The 20,661-nt window shown below is 43.2% G+C and overlaps 1 protein-coding gene across 15 annotated transcripts in view; it reads left to right on the top strand.

Moving 5' to 3' along the window:
• LOC118357940 (diacylglycerol kinase zeta-like) overlaps positions 1–20,661 on the top strand; it is a 144,392-nt gene that overhangs the window by 97,267 nt on the left and 26,464 nt on the right. For 13 of the 15 annotated variants that reach the window (XM_035735296.2, XM_035735316.2, XM_035735334.2 and 10 more), the window contains 14 exons: positions 122–235; positions 979–1,119; positions 1,669–1,747; positions 1,938–1,993; positions 2,167–2,229; positions 2,610–2,683; positions 2,790–2,901; positions 3,044–3,243; positions 6,154–6,254; positions 10,917–10,996; positions 12,077–12,121; positions 14,236–14,305; positions 16,972–17,012; positions 17,617–17,813. In XM_035735296.2, coding sequence (XP_035591189.1) covers positions 122–235; positions 979–1,119; positions 1,669–1,747; positions 1,938–1,993; positions 2,167–2,229; positions 2,610–2,683; positions 2,790–2,901; positions 3,044–3,243; positions 6,154–6,254; positions 10,917–10,996; positions 12,077–12,121; positions 14,236–14,305; positions 16,972–17,012; positions 17,617–17,813 — 1,373 coding nt within the window. The remainder of the gene's footprint in view (positions 1–121; positions 236–978; positions 1,120–1,668; positions 1,748–1,937; positions 1,994–2,166; positions 2,230–2,609; positions 2,684–2,789; positions 2,902–3,043; positions 3,244–6,153; positions 6,255–10,916; positions 10,997–12,076; positions 12,122–14,235; positions 14,306–16,971; positions 17,013–17,616; positions 17,814–20,661) is intronic. The other 2 variants (XM_035735287.2, XM_035735257.2) reach the window with 1 other exon arrangement.

Here is a 20,661-nt window from a genome sequence, read left to right as displayed (position 1 = left end):
TTAAGCTGTTCAAACATTTATTCCTTAAGCAAGGACAATAGCAATGTTTGGCATGTTGTTGAAGGGCACATCACATGATGTTTTTGATAATATGTCTGTTGTATGGTGTGTGTGTGTGTAGGTGGGTTGGATCCTGTCTGCTCTGGACCAGCTCCAACTGAACCCCCAGCCTGCAGTAGCCATCCTGCCTCTGGGGACAGGCAACGACCTGGCCAGGACCCTCAACTGGGGGGGTGTGAGTATCTCAACCATATCTGGACAACATATACACGGAGTGTATATTAGGAACACTTTTTTAAATATTGAGTTAGCAGCCCCCCCCTCTCTTTTTACCCTCAGAACAACCTCAATTACCTCAGGGCATGGACTCTACGAGGTGTCGAAAGTGTTCCACAGGGATGCTGGCCCATGTTCACCTCAATGCTTCCCACAGTTGTGTCAAGTTGGCTGGATGTCCTTTGGGCGGTGGACCATTCTTGATACACACCGGAAACTGTTGAGCGTTAAAAAAAATCAAAAAACAGCAACGTTGCAGTTCTTGACACACTCAAACCTGTCTATATGTGCCCTCTGAATGGCACACATACAACCCATGTCTCAATTGTCTCGAGGCTTAAAAATCCTTCATTAACTCCTCCCCTTCGTCTCCACTGATTTTGTAGTGGATTTAACAAGTGACACCAATAAGGGAGCACAGCTTTCACCTGGATTCACCTAGTCAATGGAAAGAGCAGGTGTTCCTAATATTTTATACACTCGGTGTATACCCCTCAAAGCTGTGCTTTTACATAGTCGTTGAACAATGCAGGTGCACAGTTAACTCTGTAGAGGGCACCAGAATCATGACTATAGCCGCTTATTATTTTCTTGAAAAATGTCTTGAAGAATTTATATCCCTCAGGAGGAACGAGCTGCTTTCTACAATGAACTGTGTTTAATGCTCTTGGTGTTTTCCTTCTCTATTCCTCCCCTCTCCAGGGTTACACAGATGAGCCGGTGTCTAAGATCCTGTCTCATGTCGAGGATGGGAACGTCGTCCAGCTCGACCGGTGGAATCTAATAGTGGAGCCCAACCAGGATGCTGTTGCAGAGGAGAGGGATGAGCAGCAGACAGACAAGGTGAACAAACCCCCTCGTCCAAGATCCTGTACTGTAGACATGGACTGTCAACATATGATGGTGTGGATGCGTGATGCAGGGAATGAGGATTGATCCAATTTGAACTTAGTGCTAGCTCTTTTACCTGGTGTGTTACTGGTGTGTTTGTAATTACAGCGTAAATCAGGTCTTGACTGTGATGAGTTCATCGAGCCCCAGAGAACTAACCTCTGTACAATGTCACAATATCATTTGTTTATTGTGAATATGGTCATGGCTGGCCACACACCAAAATACCTCAGTGACCTTTCCATTATTTAATGGTTAGTTAGTTCTAAAAGTTGAGAGAGTTTATCAACTAGAAGCACAATGTTGCTCTACGACCTCAAACATGATGTATTATTTTTTATTTCTTTGTTTACGGCAGTGAGGGTAGTCTGGGGTGACTGAAGACCGTAGGACTGAGGATGGAGTTGGGCTCAGCACATTTGACATTGTGATTTCGGATGTATTGGTGATATCGCGTCTGGGATTAACACATTTCTTTGTACGGGTTTTCTTCTTCCGCAGCTCCCCCTCGACGTCTTCAACAACTACTTCAGCCTCGGCTTCGATGCACACGTGACACTAGAATTCCACGAGTCTCGAGGTTGTATTTCCGATCGATCTCTTAACGTTGACTACCCATATAATGCCATTGTTGGGGATAAATCCGTGCTATCCATAGACGGCTCACATCGACAGTAGCAAATGATGCTGTGTGTATCTACTGTATGCCAAATCATTGTGCCATAATTTACTCACAAACTATCATGCCTTCTATAACCAACGCTCCTCAGAGGCCAACCCGGAGAAATTCAACAGCCGCTTTCGGAACAAGATGTTCTATGCAGGGGTGGGTACAGTTGTGTTATCTAAACAGGAGAAATCCTATTTTCTCACCATTATCATCACTTTTACCATTTTGTAGTGATAGTAATTGTTGTATTTGTGGCCATAGCTTTAGTTGTGTCAATGTTTTCTATTGATAATCTACAAGCTTGATTCTCTGTTGCTCCTTCTAACCAGACGGCCTTCTCGGATTTCCTCATGGGCAGCTCCAAAGACCTAGCCAAACACATCAAGGTCGTGGTGAGTTCAACTGACCATTACACGGACCTTGGCTGCAGCTCAGATTGTGTGACGTCATTCCACAACGGGTTCAAGTTCAAATCTAAATCCGTTAACAGGAATTTCACCCTTCATAGTAAAAGTAGTTAGTGCAGAAATCAAATTGACTCCAGTTTGAGAGCCGAGGCTCCATTCTGATCTTGTATATTAGGTAGGTTGTAAGGATCACATCTCATTAGAGTGACAGATGTGTTCTTCACTGTCAGTCAGTCAGAATGTGGCACCTTTCAAAGGGTACATTTTATAACGCCATGTGAGAGCTCTTCCGGGAATGATCTGAGTGCGTATGTGTACTGTAATGGAGACGCCTGTCTGTCTGTCTGTCGGTCTCCTCTCGGTAGTGTGACGGCACCGACCTCACCTCAAAGGTTCAGGATCTGAAGCTACAGTGCCTGGTGTTCCTCAACATTCCCAGGTTAGCAGCCTCAATGTTATATATGACATGTTACAATTTTGTCACTGTCGTAATGGAGGCTGTAGGCTAAGTTAGGCACCTAACCATGTGTGTATGTGTGTACTAGATACTGTGCTGGTACCATGCCATGGGGCAACCCAAGCGAGCACCATGACTTTGAGCCACAACGGCACGACGATGGCTGCATTGAAGTTATCGGCTTCACCATGACCTCTCTGGTATTCACCTATCAACTTGAATTTGTCTGTGTGTTAGAAACATAAGTTAGTAGAGTTAATGAAATGGATGAGTCAGTTTCTTTTTGTCCTAGTTGTGACCTTGCTCTGATGGATGATCGTCTCGTCCTCCCTGGTGCTGTAGGCCACGCTGCAGGTCGGAGGTCATGGTGAGCGGCTGAACCAGTGCAGAGAGGTGACCCTCACCACCTACAAGTCCATCCCCATGCAGGTAGATGGGGAGCCGTGCAAGCTAGCCCCCTCTACCATCCGTATCTCCCTGAGGAACCAAGCGAACATGGTGCAGAAGGCCAAGAGGAGGACATCTATTCCGCTGCTGAATGAGTGAGTAATACAGTCCAGGTTCCAGTCAGAATCCTGAACATCAATCCGCTATGGAGACTTTCGATAGTGTACTTTGTTTAGTCTTTTGCGCTGTCGGCAGGTTGCTTCTGTTGTCATAACGGTTCTTGTGGAGTTGGAAGTTATTGTAATGCATTCCACAAGTGTCCTCAACCGAGCCGAAGGTCGCTCTTCAATTTCTTGCTGTGTGATTTTTAAGTGGCATGCGGGTGTGGCACGCAGGTGTCCTCGACGCCTGTGAGATTCATTTGCAAGGGTGGTTGAAGCGCTGACAAAGACTTGTGAATGTAAAATAATCTAAGCAGACGAGGGGAAACAAACAAACACAGAAAAAAAACATTCATCAAAGTCAACATGGCCTTGCTACCATCTTCCTTTTCTCTCCATGAGTAGTCTTCGATCATATCAGTCTGTCTGTCTACAGGCTGAAAATCAGATGTATTATCAGAATGAACCGCCCTATTTATTTTCATGGTAATTGCGTTACCTTTTGTCAAACCTGTTGTAATGTTTTTTTGCTAATTCCATACTTTGCTGATTCTGATGTGAGTCTCGCAACAATGTGTTGACTTGCTGACGGAGGGGAATTATGAGTCCTCCGTCTACAGGATTGAAATGTCGGCGGGGGGGACTAATTAAATGATTGTGTTTACAGAAGCCTGTTTAAACTGAGATTAAAGACATGGTCGTCCAAAACCTTATTTGTGATACCGTTCTTCCTTTTTGCAAAGTTGGTTAGAATGGCCCGACCTTCTGTGAAGCAAAACACCAGGCATTTGGACAGAAATTAAGAATGATAAGATGCAAATGACCCAGCTGCATTCACTTCTACACTGATTACATTGTTTGAGATCATACCCCAACATTAGATGTTGTCCTGCCAACTGTTTTGCAACATACTGCAGTAAGAAACATATACGACTTGTGTTGTTGTCAGGTGTCTATTGTCCTTGAACAGAATGGTAAGTCGCTGTAGTCGCAACATTGTTTTTGAATCTCCCACACACTGCGAACAGGTCACATTCGTCACAGATCACAACTGTTTTCATGAATATATAATCATCCTTGAAGCCATCACGATGACAAACGGAATGGGGGAAAGCAGCGTTGAACACCCCTGGCTTCTCTCAGGCTGCTGTGCATGTGAGCCCAGGTTGTCAGAGTGTTGTGGTTGGAGTTTGATCCCCTGTCGTCAGCTTGTGTTAATGCTCTTCCTGGGTGACAGCCTTTCATTAAACTTATACCTTCATTTATTTCCATATTTATTTATTTTTATCTCTCAGCTGAGATGTTTCCAACTCCCAAATAGTTTACATTAAGTTAGAAATTAATATGGAAAGTAACTGATTATGTACAGTTCCTACAGAGTTCCTACAAATATGTACACTGAACAAAGGTACATCACGCATCATGTCAATTGTTGGCCCCTCATGAGCTGAAATAGATCCCAGAAATATGCCATACTCTATGCACACATTTGTGCGCACATTTGTTTATATTCCTGTTAGTGAGCATTTCTCCTTTGCCAAGATAATCCATCCGGGTTTAGTATATCAAGAAGCTGATTAAACAGCATGAACCTTACACAAGTGCACCTTGTGCTGGGGACAATAAAAGGCCACTCTAAAATGTGCAGTTTTGTCACACAGCACAATGCCACAGATATCTCAAGTTTTGAGGGAACATGCATTTGGCATGCTGATGCAAGAATGTCCATCAGAGCTGTTGCCAGAGAATGTAATGTTCATTTCTCTACCATAAGCCTCCTCCACCATAAGCCTACTCCAATGTGATTTTAGAGAATTTGGCAGTAAGTCCAACTGGCCTCAACACCGCAGACCACGTGTAACCACGCTAGCCCAGGACCTCCACATCCGGCTTCTTCATCTGCGGGATCGTCTGAGACCAGCCACCCGGACAGCTGATGAAACTGTGGGTTCCCAGAAACAAATAATTGCAACACAAACTTTTAGAATCCGCCTCAGAGAATCTCATCTACAAGCTTGTCGTCTTCACCAGGGTCTTGACCTGACTGCAATTTGGTGTTGTAACCCACTTCAGTGGGCAAATGCTCACCTTCAATGGCCACTGGCATGCTGGAGAAGTGTGCAATTCACAGATGAATCGCAGATTTTAACTGAACCGGGCAGATGGTAGACAGCGTAGCATGTATGGCGTCGTGTGGGCGAACGGTTTGCTGATGTCAACGTTGTGAACAGAGTGCCCCATGGTGGCGGTAGGGTTATGGTATGGGAAGGCATCAGCCACGGACAACGAACACAATTGCTTTTTATCGATGGTCATTTGAATGCACAGAGATACCGTGACGAGATCCTGAGGCCCATTGTCGTGCCATTCATCCACCGCCATCACCTCATGTTTCAGCCTGATAATGCACGGTCCCATGTCTGTGCACAATTCTTGGAAGCTGAAAAGGTCCCAGTTCTGGCCTGCATACTCAACACAAATGTCACCCATCGAGCATGTTCCATTTCCCACCAATATCCAGCAACTTCGCACAGCCATTGAAGAGGAGTCTGACAATGTTCTACAGGTCACAATCTACAGTCTGATCAACTCTATGCGAAGGAGATGTGTTGCACTGCATGAGGCAAGTGGTGGTCACACCAGATGCTGACTGGTTTTCTGACCCATGCCCCTACCTTTTTTTATAAAGGTATCTGTGAACAACAGATGCACATCTGTATTCTCAGTCATGTGAAATCTGTAGATTAGGGCCTAATTAATTTATTTCAATTGACTGATTTCCTTATATGAACTATAACTCGGTAAAATCTTTGAAATTGTTGCGCTTATATTTTAGTTGGGTGTAATTCCAATTTTTGCGAGATGATACCCAAATGGCTATGCTTCTTCTGTTGTCTTCCTCAGCCAGCAGCCCTTCCCGGAGAGGTTAAGGATCCGGGTGAACCGTATTAGCATGCACGACTATGAGGCCCTACATTATGACAAGGAGAAACTCAAAGAAGCCTGTGAGTATTCCATCTCTATCTAATGCACTGTAACTCCATCATCCTTCAGGTGTCCACCAGCCTGTTCAAGGAGAAATGCAGCAGGCCCATGAGTACAGCTTCATGCAGGGATGTTACTGCGAGCCAGAGCTGTTTTCAGTGATGTAGTCTACACATTTTAGTTGTGTTTATTGCCGTGCAGGTGAATTTCAAAATGGCAGGCTTGTTTTGTAGAGTTAAATCCTGGCCATATGTACTGTAAGGGACCTGAGCCAGTTGAAGATATACTACACAATGGCTGTGCCATTTTAGGGGCCAATTCCCTTTTTATGCACTTTTCTCTCTACGTGTATTCTGACCTTTAATTTAAGCATGCTATTCCCCTGCTATTTTTGTTTTACTAGGCAAGTCAGTTAAGAACTAATTCTTATTTTCAATGACAGACTAGGAACAGTGGGTTAACTGCCTGTTCAGGGGCAGAACGACAGATTTGTACCTTGTCAGCTCGGGGATTCGAACTTGCAACCTTTCGGTTACTAGTCCAACACTCTAACCACTAGGCTACCCTGCTTGGGTTGGAGAATGAATGAATTAAGGTGTGACAGTGGTGTGTCAACAGATACAGCATATTCTGATCTAATTTCCTAATAATTCTACCGGTTCCAAGTGGAAAAAGCATTTACTTCATTTTTTCCTACTAGAAATAATACCATTCTCCATGCACTGTAATTGACAAATTGATGAGCGCTAGATAAAGGAGTAATCCATTTGGATAAGGGAATTGTAAGTATAAATGACACTTGTTTTAGAACTATTTTACCTTATAATCGCTGGAGACAAATGTGAAGCCTGTCATATGGCAGAAAACGGAAGCATATCAACTTTCCCACAGTAAAGTTTATGAAATGCTGTGACATTATGCACAATTTTAATTGTACTGCCTTTTAACGTGCAGGGATGGGCACGCGCTAGTGTCTTAATTATTTCCTATTATTTATCATGTTAAATATTAGCCACTATCATTATCGACCGTCAGTAGACCTGATAACCACACATATGTTAACTGCCAAATAGTTCCCTTCAGTTTGTAGGGCCTACATTATCATTCCATTTATTTACGTTGTTTCGTTTACTTTCATCTGCTTCCTCTGTAAACGATGTCACAGCCATGTGGTTGTTACAGAGGATCATTAGTAACATTTGATCATGTAAAAAAAAAAAAATGGTTATGGAGCGGATCTCAGACCAAGCCGTAACAGTTTGAACCCGACACGTGGCGCAATACTTGGCTGTGTCACCACACAGTTCCATAGTTAGTGCGGGCAATAGGCAAGGGTATATCCTACACTATTCTCCCTATTATAATTCTATGAACACTAATCTTCCAACATCACAATGGGTTAAATAACGAAATGTGGCAATGTTCAGAATGAATCAAACCAGCGTTTTCTTTCTTTCATGCGTAAAGGCTCTCCAATCCTGTTTTTTAGGATTCATAAATACTTTCCTAAACCGAAATAATCTGCTGAAACAGATATGAATATGCATATATTTATATTCTAGTGAGTCTGACAAAATTAGAACTTAAAGGTACACCGTATTTAAAGGGATGGCTTAAAATAGATGTGCTGAAAAGCCTAGTGAAGGAAAACTCTACGAGAAAATCTGTTGGCCAGCAAGTGGGAAGGTTTTCAGCGGCTGAATGAAATGTATTGAGCGCGCGCAAGGGAACCACGCCTGCAAAGCCAGTTTACGCACCTGCATAAAGTAAGTCTGAATAGCAACTACTGAGAAGTGCGTAGGAAAGGCATCCATTTCCTGAGTCTCAATCCGCCCCTTGGTGAACTGTCAGCAAGAGTGTTTATCACTTCTCGTTAGTGAAATGGACTCTAAATCTACACAGCGACTGCATTGTCACTGTCAAACGTAGGTTAGCACAAATATATTTAATTTGGAAAGACACACCAGGCTCTTGTTCGCCCCTTTTAAGGATGCCGCCATCAACTAGCCTCGCTAAATACAAAGGAAAAGGAAGTCCCTTTTGATTTATATGGTACTTAGCAGAAACCCCACAGAGATGGAACTCTTTCATTTTCTCCCTTCCTGGCTCCTCCTGGAGGGGGAGGCGGGTGTTGGCTCCAGGTTTTGCTATCCGTCCACCTTGAAACCCTTCTCCCATCCCCGTCAGGCCGCTCAATTGCTATGAGTTTATCAGTGTGGGCCTCCCTGCATGTGACTTTGGCTAGTATGACTGTGAGGCGATAATGAGGTAGCTACCCATTACTGTCTCTAATGGATGCCCAGGGGCCGACGCGGTAATCACCTCCATAATCACCTCCATAGCACAGCTAGAGCTCCCCCCCCCCACTCTTAATTGTTCTCACATTCGCATCCTCATGCACAAACCTAACTATTCCAGACACTGTCTCAGACTGTTTGTTAGGTCTTTCCTTCTTAAAACAAAGTTGTTTGTTTTGTCTTTAAAAAAAAACAGTGGGCAGCATTTGTTTGGACTAGACTTTTGAAGGCTGTTGTTCAGGAAGTTAGGCGGTACTGAAGTTGTATATGATAATCCTCTTCAAACACATCCGCAACAATTAACTGGCCCCAAGTTATGTAACTCTGATATGCAAGTGACGCTGGTTGGGGCTGTTTTATTGTCTCTAATGGCACAAAACCCAGCTGCTGTGGACCGACCTTGTTGTTGGATATCTCCAAAGAAGTATGTGAAATAAGAAAGTATGATGAATGTATTCAGTTCTTACTGAACTCTTGCAATTATATAGCCTCGTATTACCATCCCGATGACCGCTGTGGAATTCATGTAGTGAAACAGAATGTAAAACTCTCAGAAGTTCCTGAATGGAGGTACGGGGCTAGCAATTATATTACCGGGCAGAAAATCTCCCAGTAGGTTTTGATTCTCAGGCATAATTGGTGGAGGTCAGGACAGTTTTCTAACAGTACATACCATTCTGTTCACGGAATGCTGAAAGTAGTGTAGCGACCCGCACAGACAGCTGTGTGTTATGTGTTAGGCTAGGAGGTGGTTGTGTTGTACTGACCAGTACCCGGTGTTCGCGGGGTCCGACCTGTCAATCAACCTGCTATCTGCCAATCACGGGAATGCCTGGAATGTTCTGATGCCGGGCATCCTGGTGGTTGGTGGAGGGGGGTTGGGCAGGGGGGTGGAGCATTGGAAGTTAAGACCAGGTTCAGCCTTTGTTCTCTCTCTCTTACGTCTGGGTTTCACAAGAGAAGGTCACGATTGGCTTGTGGGTTATCTGTCATCTATTTGGCGTGTGCTACGGCCCAAACAGTAGCCTGTGTAAAGTTGGTGTAATAAACCGTCAATTCGTAAACTCAAGCCTCTGTCTGGACAATTGTTCATTTATGATCTAGTCAGGTCATTACAGTAGTTTACTCTTTGTTTTCCACCACTAGATGTCAGAACATGCAACTAAAAGAAAAGATGTGCTTTTAAACCTGAAGTACACTTTAACTGAGTCTAGAAATAAATTCAATGTCAATATGAAACTGTCATACGGTGGTCCAATAACGTACTTTGTGCATAATGCACCCTCATGCTTGCTGACATACAAGAGAATTCCAAGGCTGTTTTTGATAGGCTAAAGTGAACAATCATTCTGTCATTCAATTTGCACATAGTTTAGCTTCATTCTGGACATCACACTCAGACTCTCTCTGGCTGAATCAAGTTAGGCCCCCGATGTTTCACATGGGTCTTGAGGTACAAATTATGTTAGCTGTCATAGCTGAGGTTAATACTCTATGCTCTCGTCGCTTATGGCAAAATATAGCACGCGGCTGCTACCACGTTAGGCAGTTGTCTCGGTTGCCTGACACCTATAAAGAGCTTAGACAACCTCACTGTTGCAGAGTGAGGAAAGCAGAAGGGGGGGGGGAGAAGAAGAAGAAGAAGCTGAATTGAATTGAAGACAGACTGTTCCAGGGTTGCTAGGCAACAGCACATTCCTCGGTGGAGAAATCTGCCTGCTTTTCCCTCTTTCCGCCTGTAAAACTTGCTGCTCAGAGCCACTTTTTCAATTCACAAATCTCAGCCTGATAGTCCACGAGTCTTTCACTTCTGTTCTTACCCTAAAGAAGGCCCTGTGAAAAGCCCGGACATTCATGATCACATAATGTGGTTTTGATGCCCTCCCTGATACACAGTGTATCTGCTCTCTCACCTGCTGCCCAGTTGTACTTTTGCCCTAATTGCCTGTCTCTAGTTTAGCACAAATCAATGGGCATGGGAATGAATCACAAACATGTCACCAGACAGTTTGTCCTCTTGCAGACATCAAATTTAGAGAATTGTTCCTCTTATTGTTTTGTATTGCTATTTGGTTTACACACTTCGCCTACTTTGACAGCCGTTTCAAAGAGGTTTGAATTCACTAAGTGCATTGGACTTTGCGTGGCACTCTATGAAACACATCCAGGAAGCACTAGTCTAAAATATATTTGATCTATTGCCAACAAAAGGAACTTCCCTCAAACCATTCTGGGTTTGAGTTGATAAAAGGACACAATCCGTCTCTTGTAGCTTGTGTCTATGAGCTACCTGTGGACCGAGCTGTAGAATGGTTTTTCATGGCTCGATCCCTGGGCGCCTGCAGCAGTGTTTAACAGCATGTTGTCTCTCATCTCTCCCCACAGCTATCCCACTGGGACTTATCGTTGTCCCGGGTGACAGTGACCTGGAAACATGTCGCTCCCACATCGAGAGGCTCCAAGAGGTGAGAAATGAAGGAGGGGGGCAGCGAGAAGGGGACAGAGGAGAGAGTCTGGGTTGATGAGGTAGATGGAACTCTGGGTAAAGGAGAGGGGTAAAGCTGATGAATGACAGGAAAGACCAAGCAGGGGGGGGGGGGTGGAAGAGCATGATGAGGATATGAGTGGCAGAGAACATAAAGACAAAGGAGCTGGGAGGACTCAGAAATGTCTGTAATGGAGGACAATACAGGCAGAGAGTAGAGGAAGACAAAAGGGGGTAGGACTGGGCTAATACCATAAGAGGATGTGGGAAATAATTCTGATGAAGTTGTGAGAGTGCAAGAGATGAAGGAAGAGAGTAGGTTAGAAGAGGAGGAAGGAACTTGCTGATGTCGAGGGCAATTACTCGCAGGCTGGTCTACAGTGGCTCATCTGGACAGACAAGCCCAAACCTGTCTTTAGGATGGGAAAGGATTGCATGTGTGGTTGTTTGTGAATGGAGGAGACTGCGATTCTGCCAGAAAATGACATCCTTGCCCCTCTAGCTACCTCGCTGTCCCTTTTGGCTCAAAACCCATTGAAATAAATAGTGCATGAAATTTGTTGCCGATTAGCGGCACCACCTCTTTGCAATCATTTGATTATTATATTCCTCCTTATTTTTAACTACAATCCCTCAACGGCTGTCCCTCATTTGTTGCTGTTTTCATCAGCCCACGTCGTAAGAAAAGGCTGAAATTATATTTAGGTTTTATCTGTTACTAATGGAGGCTTGATGACTAAAATACTGTTGCAGAATGGTAATTGCTTCTGTAATATGTGTAATCATCCACGTTCATTATATGTTACTCTCAAAAACATATGATCACCAAACAATAAAGTAGTACTCATAGCACACAACAAGACTGCATAAATTGAGGGGGGATGCTTCTCCCACTACATTCAACCCATTTTCTGCAATCCAAAACCAGTCATTATAGTAGCTTCGAGACGAGATGCTTATTTTCCTATCCGCATGTGGTGATTTATTTTGGGTAGGGGCATTAGACAGGAAGGAGAGTCTCCATTTGCGGGATTACAGTGTTTTTGGGGCTATTCCACAGGACTTCATCTCCATTCATCCCTCCTTCAAACGACTGGTGCTCCAGGTTGGTAAAACGAGACAGGGCATGGGAGTCTGTGGCATGGAAAGGAACAAGTCTGAAAAGGAAACATTCCCCTAATTAAAAAACGACCTTTCAGATCACAGATTACATTTTACATGGACATTTGAGTCATTTAGCAGACGCTCTTATCCGGAGCGACTTTCACAGACGGAGCAAACACAGACGGAAACAAACAGACGGAGCAAACAATAACCATCAAATATAATCTAATTCAAAAAACAAGGATGAGGCCTTTTATCATCACCATGTTATTTTCTATGAGAACACACTGTTTGAGTACGTGATACGTACTGTAGGCTTAAAGTCCGAAGAAAACACTTGTCAAACCTGTCCCTCTCTGTGCATAACCGTCAGACACGTACAGTACAAAGACAGCGCTGCAGCCACACTTCTCATGGTTGCATTAGGTGTTTTACTTGGAATTGTGTGTTTTGATCAGCTCTTCCGTTGCTTATTTTTTGGCTCCCAAGAAAATAATATACTGCTCACGTCCTGTAGGTCCTTGTTGGCTTAAAAACAAACAAGCTATGCAATCTGTCAATGGTGTGTGGCATCAATATTCAAATGTCACTTTTACAAAGTGATTTCACCACACGCTCTTACCCAGAGAGCGAGAGGTTGTGGTGATAACCACACACTCCTCCCAGCTACCCTGGCCCTCCTTTAGATCCCTATTCACAGCTTAGCCAGACCTTCTGCATAGTGGGAATAGCTGAATAATAGTACTTGGGAGACCCTTTTCCCCCTCTTGTCTATCTGTAGTGGCCCTGTTCCCCTATGCAAACCAACCCAAATTTGTCCCTCCGGGAAGAGTTTTTCTCCTTGTTCCTCGGTGCCCCTCGGCATGTTTTAGATGTGTTTGTACATGTGTTGTGATTGTGTGTGTTTACTCTCTCTCCCTTTCTGTGTGCATGAGAGACATCGTAATCAGCAATATGTTTGCCTGTGATTTTTGTACGCAGCAAGCAATCCAATGTTTAAGAAACTGCTGAAGTTATGGTTGCTTTGGCTATGTTATTGCAGTTAGTAATACTTTTGCTGAAATATAAGAGAGCACTACAACCTAGACCAGTTAGTGGACTAGTTGATACGGTCTCGTTTGGTGGTTGCATGTTTTGGGTTCCCTGTTCGAGACCATGAAAAGTCTGGTGTTCCTTAGATTGGATACCTTGTGTCCACGATTGACTTTGTTTGTTTGTGTGGGTGTGTGTTTTTCTTGTAGGTGGTATCCAGTATTTGTGCTCTATGCTAAGCATGATCTTTCAGCGTAGTTCCTCAGTGCATGTGTCGTAACATTCTGTACACTGCTGTCCTCCGGTTCCCCTTGGAAGTTAGATGGACTGGTCAAGTTTACCTTTAGATGGGAAATCAGTAGTTGGTTTTCCTGACCACAGTTCAACTGATCAGGAAAAACTCTCAGCCCTAGTTTTAGCCTATAACTGCAACTTGGGCCTGGAGTTTTCCTGTCCAAGGCATGGCCCTAGAAATGACTTCTGTTGTTGTCGTCACATTCCAACAGGCCTCTTTAAGTCTGAACATTGAATAGACAAAAGTCCTTTTGTGGCTTGCCTCAGCCCATTTTCCTCTAAACATTCACTTACCTTCAAGATCCAGTTCTGAAGAGGATTATGTCAATGTATCTCATTGCACAAGGTCACTCGACTATGGTACCTTTTTTAGAAAAGCTTGGGTTAAGTACAATTCAGCCAATGCACAGAACAGTGACCAAGGAAGGAATTGTTGGTCTTCGGACCAAGGATTCTGTGACTGAGGAGGGAAAACACCTGCCCTCTTAAACTCATGGAACTCTATATGAAAGAGTAGGGGAGGGGTTAATATGCTGGACCCTTTCAGTGAACTCACTGCCCAGAAAAGTACTTTTCATTTCAAAAAGCCTGTCTGAACACAAGACTCAGGGCCTGTAAATCTTGCCCTACATCCAGCAGAAAAGGTTTTTATTATTTGAGTCCTCTGTTTTTTTTCAATGGACCAGTAAGTTGGACAAAACAGAGTCAAGGCCTTCCAGTCTCATTTATGTTTAGTCTATAGAGCAGGCTGTTGTGGAACTAATCTCATTGGTCCCATTTCTTTCTCAGGAGGATGATGGAGCTAAATCAAAGACCCTTTCCTCGCAGAAGCTTTCGCCGAAGTGGTGCTTCTTGGACTGTAAGTACCACTTCTTATAAGGAGCGCTGCTATTGATTCCTTACACTTTCTATAGTGAAGTATTCCTCTTGTGCCTCCTCTTTTTAGTCCCCCGTCTATCTTCGGCGTTATAAGAGAGAGCGCTTGACATAATCTGATCATTGCAAGTGGGAGCCTCCCGTCTCTTACAGGTCACTGTTTTCTTGGTTCATTCACCATAGAATTTCATGTTTTGTCAAGGTAGACTTAATATGACAGAACAGTGCTGTTTTATGACCTTACGATTGGTGCATTTCTTCTGCACGATAAAGATTCACATTTACATTACAAGCAAATATGCACAGCATAGATTGAGTTAATGTTCAAAACGCAGGTTTTGAGGATAATTTTAACATTTGTTTTCCGTTATTGTTTTGAAGAACTGAAGCTAGGTAGATCAACCTACAGAACATAATTGAACGCAGCTGTGCTGTTTCTGTGTGAATTAGGCTCTGCCAATTCAATTTAGCCGAGCTCCACATTAACATTAATGTAGATCAACAGCTCTCGTGCAAAGATACAGAAATCAATTCAATAATACTGTCACTGATTTACTTTGAATGTTTCTGCTCTGTTGCATAGCAGAAAAGGGAATCTTCTGGGCAGACTTCAATGCTTGCCTGTGAGATATTCTTAAGCATACAGTTTATCATCATTCTGTCAATAATCTGTCATACCGTAACAATTGTCAGTGATTCTGCATGTCTTGTGAATCCATGGCCCTTTTACGTATATCCAACACTTTTCTTGTTGAGTTTTATCAAGCCATCGTGTTTATTCCACTGACAGTCCACAGTTCCCATGAGGAGAAAAAAAGCATTTTGCAGTATAATGAATTACATGTTATGTGCATTGCTAGGAATAGCTATGTGTTGCTAAACATGACACAGTTTACATATATGATGTACTCTTACTGCTCATCAGTCACTCCACCAGCAGTGAAACTCAAAATCTTCCATCTCCTCACACTGGACTGATATGATAGCTGATCTCTGAAGGCGTTCATTGTTTGAATGCTAAGTTAATTCACTTACTAACTAGTGATAGTTGGTAGAGAAAGGAGGGATTTAGAATCTACAGCCCAAAATGTTCTCGAGCTTTTCAAAGCTTAATTAAATCCCATAGCTGCTCCATTGAAATCAGGACAGATGAGCTTCTATTCACTGGTAATAAAACAGCCCAGATCTTAAAGCTCAGTCCAAAAAAAGACAGTTGTAAAGGTCTCGTGTGGAGAAATTATAATTGTTTTCTCTCTCTCATCAAAACAGCATGGCTAATTCTTGATTAGAGGAATAGCAAGTGAATTCCAGCTGCGTTCTGATATGACTGATTATTTAATTAGTACGACGGGGGGGAACCACATCATAACTTTTGATACATTCTGATAAGGATGAAGAATGAACACCTTCCCAGATATGTAGGAGAAGCTGAGAAACCTGCAGTACACAGACCTGCCTTTAAAAACCTTAATCTAATCTAATCTTCTGGGCAAACTTCATGTGCTTGTCTGTGAGATATTCTTAAGCATATAGTTTTTAAATGTTCTAATTTAAGTTGGGTTATTCTGCCCAGTGAAGCTGGCAGAAATTGAATTTGCAGCGTCTGTGGAGGACAGAGGGGTCTTTTTCTTGGCATCTTTTGAGTAGAGAGGAAGAAGCCTGGTAGATTGACTTAATTCCAGAGCAAACCTCCTTTGAGTCTGCTCCCACTGGGCTAGGGAAGAGCTCACTTCCACTTCCTCAGACAGAATGGCAGTGTGAAGCTTAATTACTGGTACAGTCCAACAGTACGGGGCTGGCGGCTGGATGGAGAGGAGAGGAGAGGGGTGAGACAGTTAGTTTAGTGGAATTTCTGCTGACTGGCGGGAGATGACCATCTGTAGAAAGTACTTGATCGCTAGACCACAACCATGTGAAGAGGTTTTCCCCCACACGCTACTTCCCTTGTCTTAGTTTTTACCCTGAGATGCAGTGTTGTCCATACTCATGAGTCTTTAAAGAGTGTGTTTGATTTTCTTTTGAAGAGCACATACAATTCTATTTACATATGATGATATCCGGTCTCCTGTGAATCTGTTTGTAACTAGTTGGCAGGCGACAGTGTGAGATGATCGGTACAGTCCCCTAACACCCTGCGAACTGAATGCGTCTTTTGAAAAGGCAATGGGTTTATCATAACTTACTTGATTTGCAGTAGGGTTTGTCCACTGGTCATTGCCTAAGGACATGGTTAGTAAATCTTTTGTCATTTTTTCTCATCTAGAACTACATCCACTACCAGAACCCTTTGACTCTCCTTGTAATGTCCCCAAGTCACTGGGCCAATTATGTGTCCCTATCCTCCCACTTGTTCTGTTTTCATTATGCAGGTTACCCATCTTTTCCTTCATTTAACAACATGTGGCAAAGGCATGGTGCGCTTCCGAGCTGGTTGTAATCAGGTCAACGCTTTGATTAAGCTCCTGCACAGTTACCAGCCCTTTCTGGCCTCATTAGAACACTGTGTGTGTGTGTGTGTGTGTGTGTGTGTGTGTGTGTGTGTGTGTGTGTGTGTGTGTGTGTGTGTACACGCCAATGTTCATATTGTTTACTCTATAAACCTCGTACTTTTTATACGTTTCATTTTTCCCCGTCTTGTTTTCCTTCTAGCCACAACTGCAGATCGATTTTACAGAATTGATCGTGCTCAGGTGAGTGTGTGCTATTATATATAATAACACATTCAGTGATGGAAAAAGTATCCAATTGTCATACTTGAGTAAAAGTAACGATACCTTTTTGAATAGAAAATGACTCAAGTAAAAGTGAGTCACCCAGTAAAAGTCTAAAAGTATTTAGTTTTAAATATACTTAAGCATCAAAAGTAAATGTAATTGCTCAAATATACTAAAATAAATAATGAGATATTTCTTATATTAAGCAAACCAGACCAGATGGTTTATTTACTGATAGACAGGGGCCCCAAGTGCATGAATTGGACCAAAGTCCTTCCCTGCTAAGCATTCAAAATGTAACGAGTACTTTTGAGTCTCACAGAAAATGTATGGAGTAAAAAGTACATTATCTTCTTTAGGAACATAGTGGAGTAAAAGTAATCAAAAATATAAAAAGTAAAGTACAGATACCCCCAAAAACTATTTAAGTAGTGCTTTAAAATATTTTTACAACACCGAATACATGGATTATGCAGAGTAATGGAACACCTATAACAAAAGCAAAATAAACAATAAGTAACATTTTCAGTGACCATTACAATCTGTACATAAGTAGTTCTGGTTTCTCTCTCCATAACAGGAACACCTAAACTATGTGACCGAGATATCCCAAGACGAGCTCTTTATCCTGGACCCTGAGCTGGTCGTCACGGAGACGGTGAGCACCTCACCAGGGATGCCTGATCTGGTTGATTCTTCTGGTGAATTCCCAGAGGCGTCGAGCAAGTTTGCCTTCCCGTCCTCCTCCTCGTCTCCTCCCCCCTCACCGGGACCCAGGTAAGAGAAGCAGCTGCTGCTCACAGCTTCTAATTTGAATTTCTGTCGGAGATCATTTTAGAGCACTAGATAAAGGATGAGGCACGAGCTTGATGGGGGGGGCTTTATGGATGCGCTTTAGGGGGGTTATAACAGTGAATGCACACCAGGTAATTTACTGTGAACCCGTCTGTTTTCAAGTGGTTTCTGGCGGGTGCTGTTTTGACAGGCTGAAATAGTGTAGTAATAATCATACCGGAGTGCCCCAGGTCCAGGACACAAAAATAAAGGTTGAGAAACCGTGGGCTGAATCTGTGTCTGGACATGAACGCTGTAACACAATAAAACTGCACAATCCTCACGGAGGCCATGCTGATTTTGCCCTGCTGAATTATTACTGAGGCGGTAGGGTTGAATGCAGAGGCCAGGCTCGCCTATTAACCCCCCCCACACACACACACATTAAATCTATGAATCATTTGAGTTCTAACCACTGGACTGTATCCATAATCACCCTAGGAAGGAGAAGGGCCATACTCACCTTAATTCAGAGTGACCTTTAGAAATGCTCCACCTCAGAGCATAGGACTGTGTCAGCAGGGGAGAAGATCCAGGGTTGAAATACCGTTACTGTAAGCCTTGCTACGGTACACGCGTCAACTTAACAAAGAGAGAAGCCCCGGCCATCGTCGGTTCATGGCTGAACAATACAAAAGTGTTCCCTACGTTGCTAACAGTTTGGAAAATGCATGCAGCTCCACGACCCCACTACTAGCTGTATGTTCATCTTTTTAGAAGAAGGACGTCTGTGCGCCAGGTGTGGACATCTCTGTAATCTTCCACAGTAAATCCCCTGCACATTTTGTAGCCCTCTGTGAATGACTCAAGCCATGCACACGGAAAGAGTCAACCAAGTTATCCAAGTAATACCATCGCGTTAAAGTGTTATACAATTGAACACGAGAAGGATTAAACTGCCGTGATGAGCTTGTCATTTCATACCCGCTGTGCGTTCATCAATATTTCCTAGAATAATTTTCAACATACATCAGTAGCTGTCAGTCATTGAAAACCTTTACATATCTCCCTGTCAGTCTAGCTTACCAACTTGTATTGCTCTTTATGCTTTTCATATTGTACAGTGGAGGATTTTCTGTAGAGTTCTGTTCTACAGTAACGTCACCTTAGTTGGAAGTCTCTCTTCGCTAAACCTTCGCTCAGGCCCCTGTCCCCCGTCCATTTAGGGATTTAAGGAGCGGTTTTGATGAAGAGGAGGTGTGGCAACAGGTTCATGGAGTTCAAACATGACAGAGGCAGATCCTAACCCGGCCCACATGTTCCCCCTCCAAAGTAAACATGGTGGGACTATATCTGAGGGCGTGCAGGATTGTAGCCTCTCTCTTCCCCTCTGTGGTCTATTGGCACGTCTTCCACAGACTGTCTTTTGATGCTTTCAAAGCAGAGGCCACATTATTTTTGCCATGTTCTCTCATGCTGCTGGCCAGGACTTGAAATAGAATTCCTAATAAAAGGCCATTTCAGATCCTTGACAGGCAGTGACAGGGTTTTTTTGTAGGTCTTTTTCAGGTCCTGCAGTAGTAGTTACAATGCTTGGAACTGGAACTCCTGGACAGTGATGTTTGGAAGTTGTACAGTGTTTGAGGCAATTTGCCATAGATGAATGCCACCTTAGTCTCTTGGCAATGTATCAAATTATCAAAGGAATTTTTAAGACGATGAACATCTTAACTGTTACATTATTTGCATCCTTTTTTTCAGAACCAATTCATTTACTGAACTGATATTGTACCATTTCTTAACTCTTCCTGCTACTGGCTCTGAAGATCCCTGGCTTCTTTGTCCTCCTTTCCCTAATCAGAGATCAGTTTAAATGTACAGTTGAAGTCGGAAGTTTACATACACTTAGGTTGGAGTCATTAAAACTAGTTTTTCAACCACTCCACAAATTTCTTGTTAACAAACTATAGTTTTGGCAGTCGTTTAGAACATCTACTTTGTGCATGACAAGTCATTTTTCCAACAATTGTTTACAGACAGATTATTTCACTTATAATTCACTGTATCACAATTCCAGTGGATCAGAAGTTTACATACACTAAGTTGACTGTGCCTTTAAACAGCTTGAGAAATTCCATAAAAGGATGTCATGGCTTTAGAAGCTTCTGATAAGCTAATTGACATCAGTTGAGTCAATTGAAGGTGTACCTGTGGATGTATTTCAAGGCTCAGTGCCTCTTTGCTTGACATCATGGGAAAATCAAAAGGAATCAGCCAAGACCTTCACAAGTCTGGTTCATCCTTGGGAGCAATTTCCAAATGCCTGAAGGTACCACGCTCATCTGTATAAACAATAGTACGCAAGTATAAACACCATGGGACCATGCAGCTGTCATACCGCTCAGGAAGGAGACGCATTCTGTCTCCTAGAGATGAACGTACTTTGGTGCGAAAAGTGCAAATCAATCCCAGAACAACAGCAAAGGATCTTGCTGGAGGAAACCGGTACAAAACCATCTATATCCACAGGAAAAGGAGTCCTATATCGACATAACCTGCAAGGTCACTCGGCAAGGAAGAAGCCACTGCTCCAAAACCGCCATGAAAAAGCCAGACTATGGTTTGCAACTGCACATAGGGATAAAGATCATACTTTTTGGAGACGTGTCCTCTGGTCTGATGAAACAAACACAGAACGGTTTGGCCATAATGAACATCGTTATGCTTGGAGGAAAAAGGGGGAGGCATGCAAGCCGAAGAACACCATCCCTACCGTGAAGCACAGGGGTGGCAGCATCATGTTGTGGGGGTGCTTTGCTGCAGGAGGGACTGGTGCACTTCACAAAATAGA

Source organism: Oncorhynchus keta, chromosome 2 (genome assembly GCF_023373465.1).
Source record: "Oncorhynchus keta strain PuntledgeMale-10-30-2019 chromosome 2, Oket_V2, whole genome shotgun sequence".
NCBI lineage: Eukaryota > Metazoa > Chordata > Actinopteri > Salmoniformes > Salmonidae > Oncorhynchus > Oncorhynchus keta.
The sequence above is the reverse complement of the archived record's forward strand: the minus strand, read 5'-3'. Positions and strand labels throughout refer to the sequence as shown.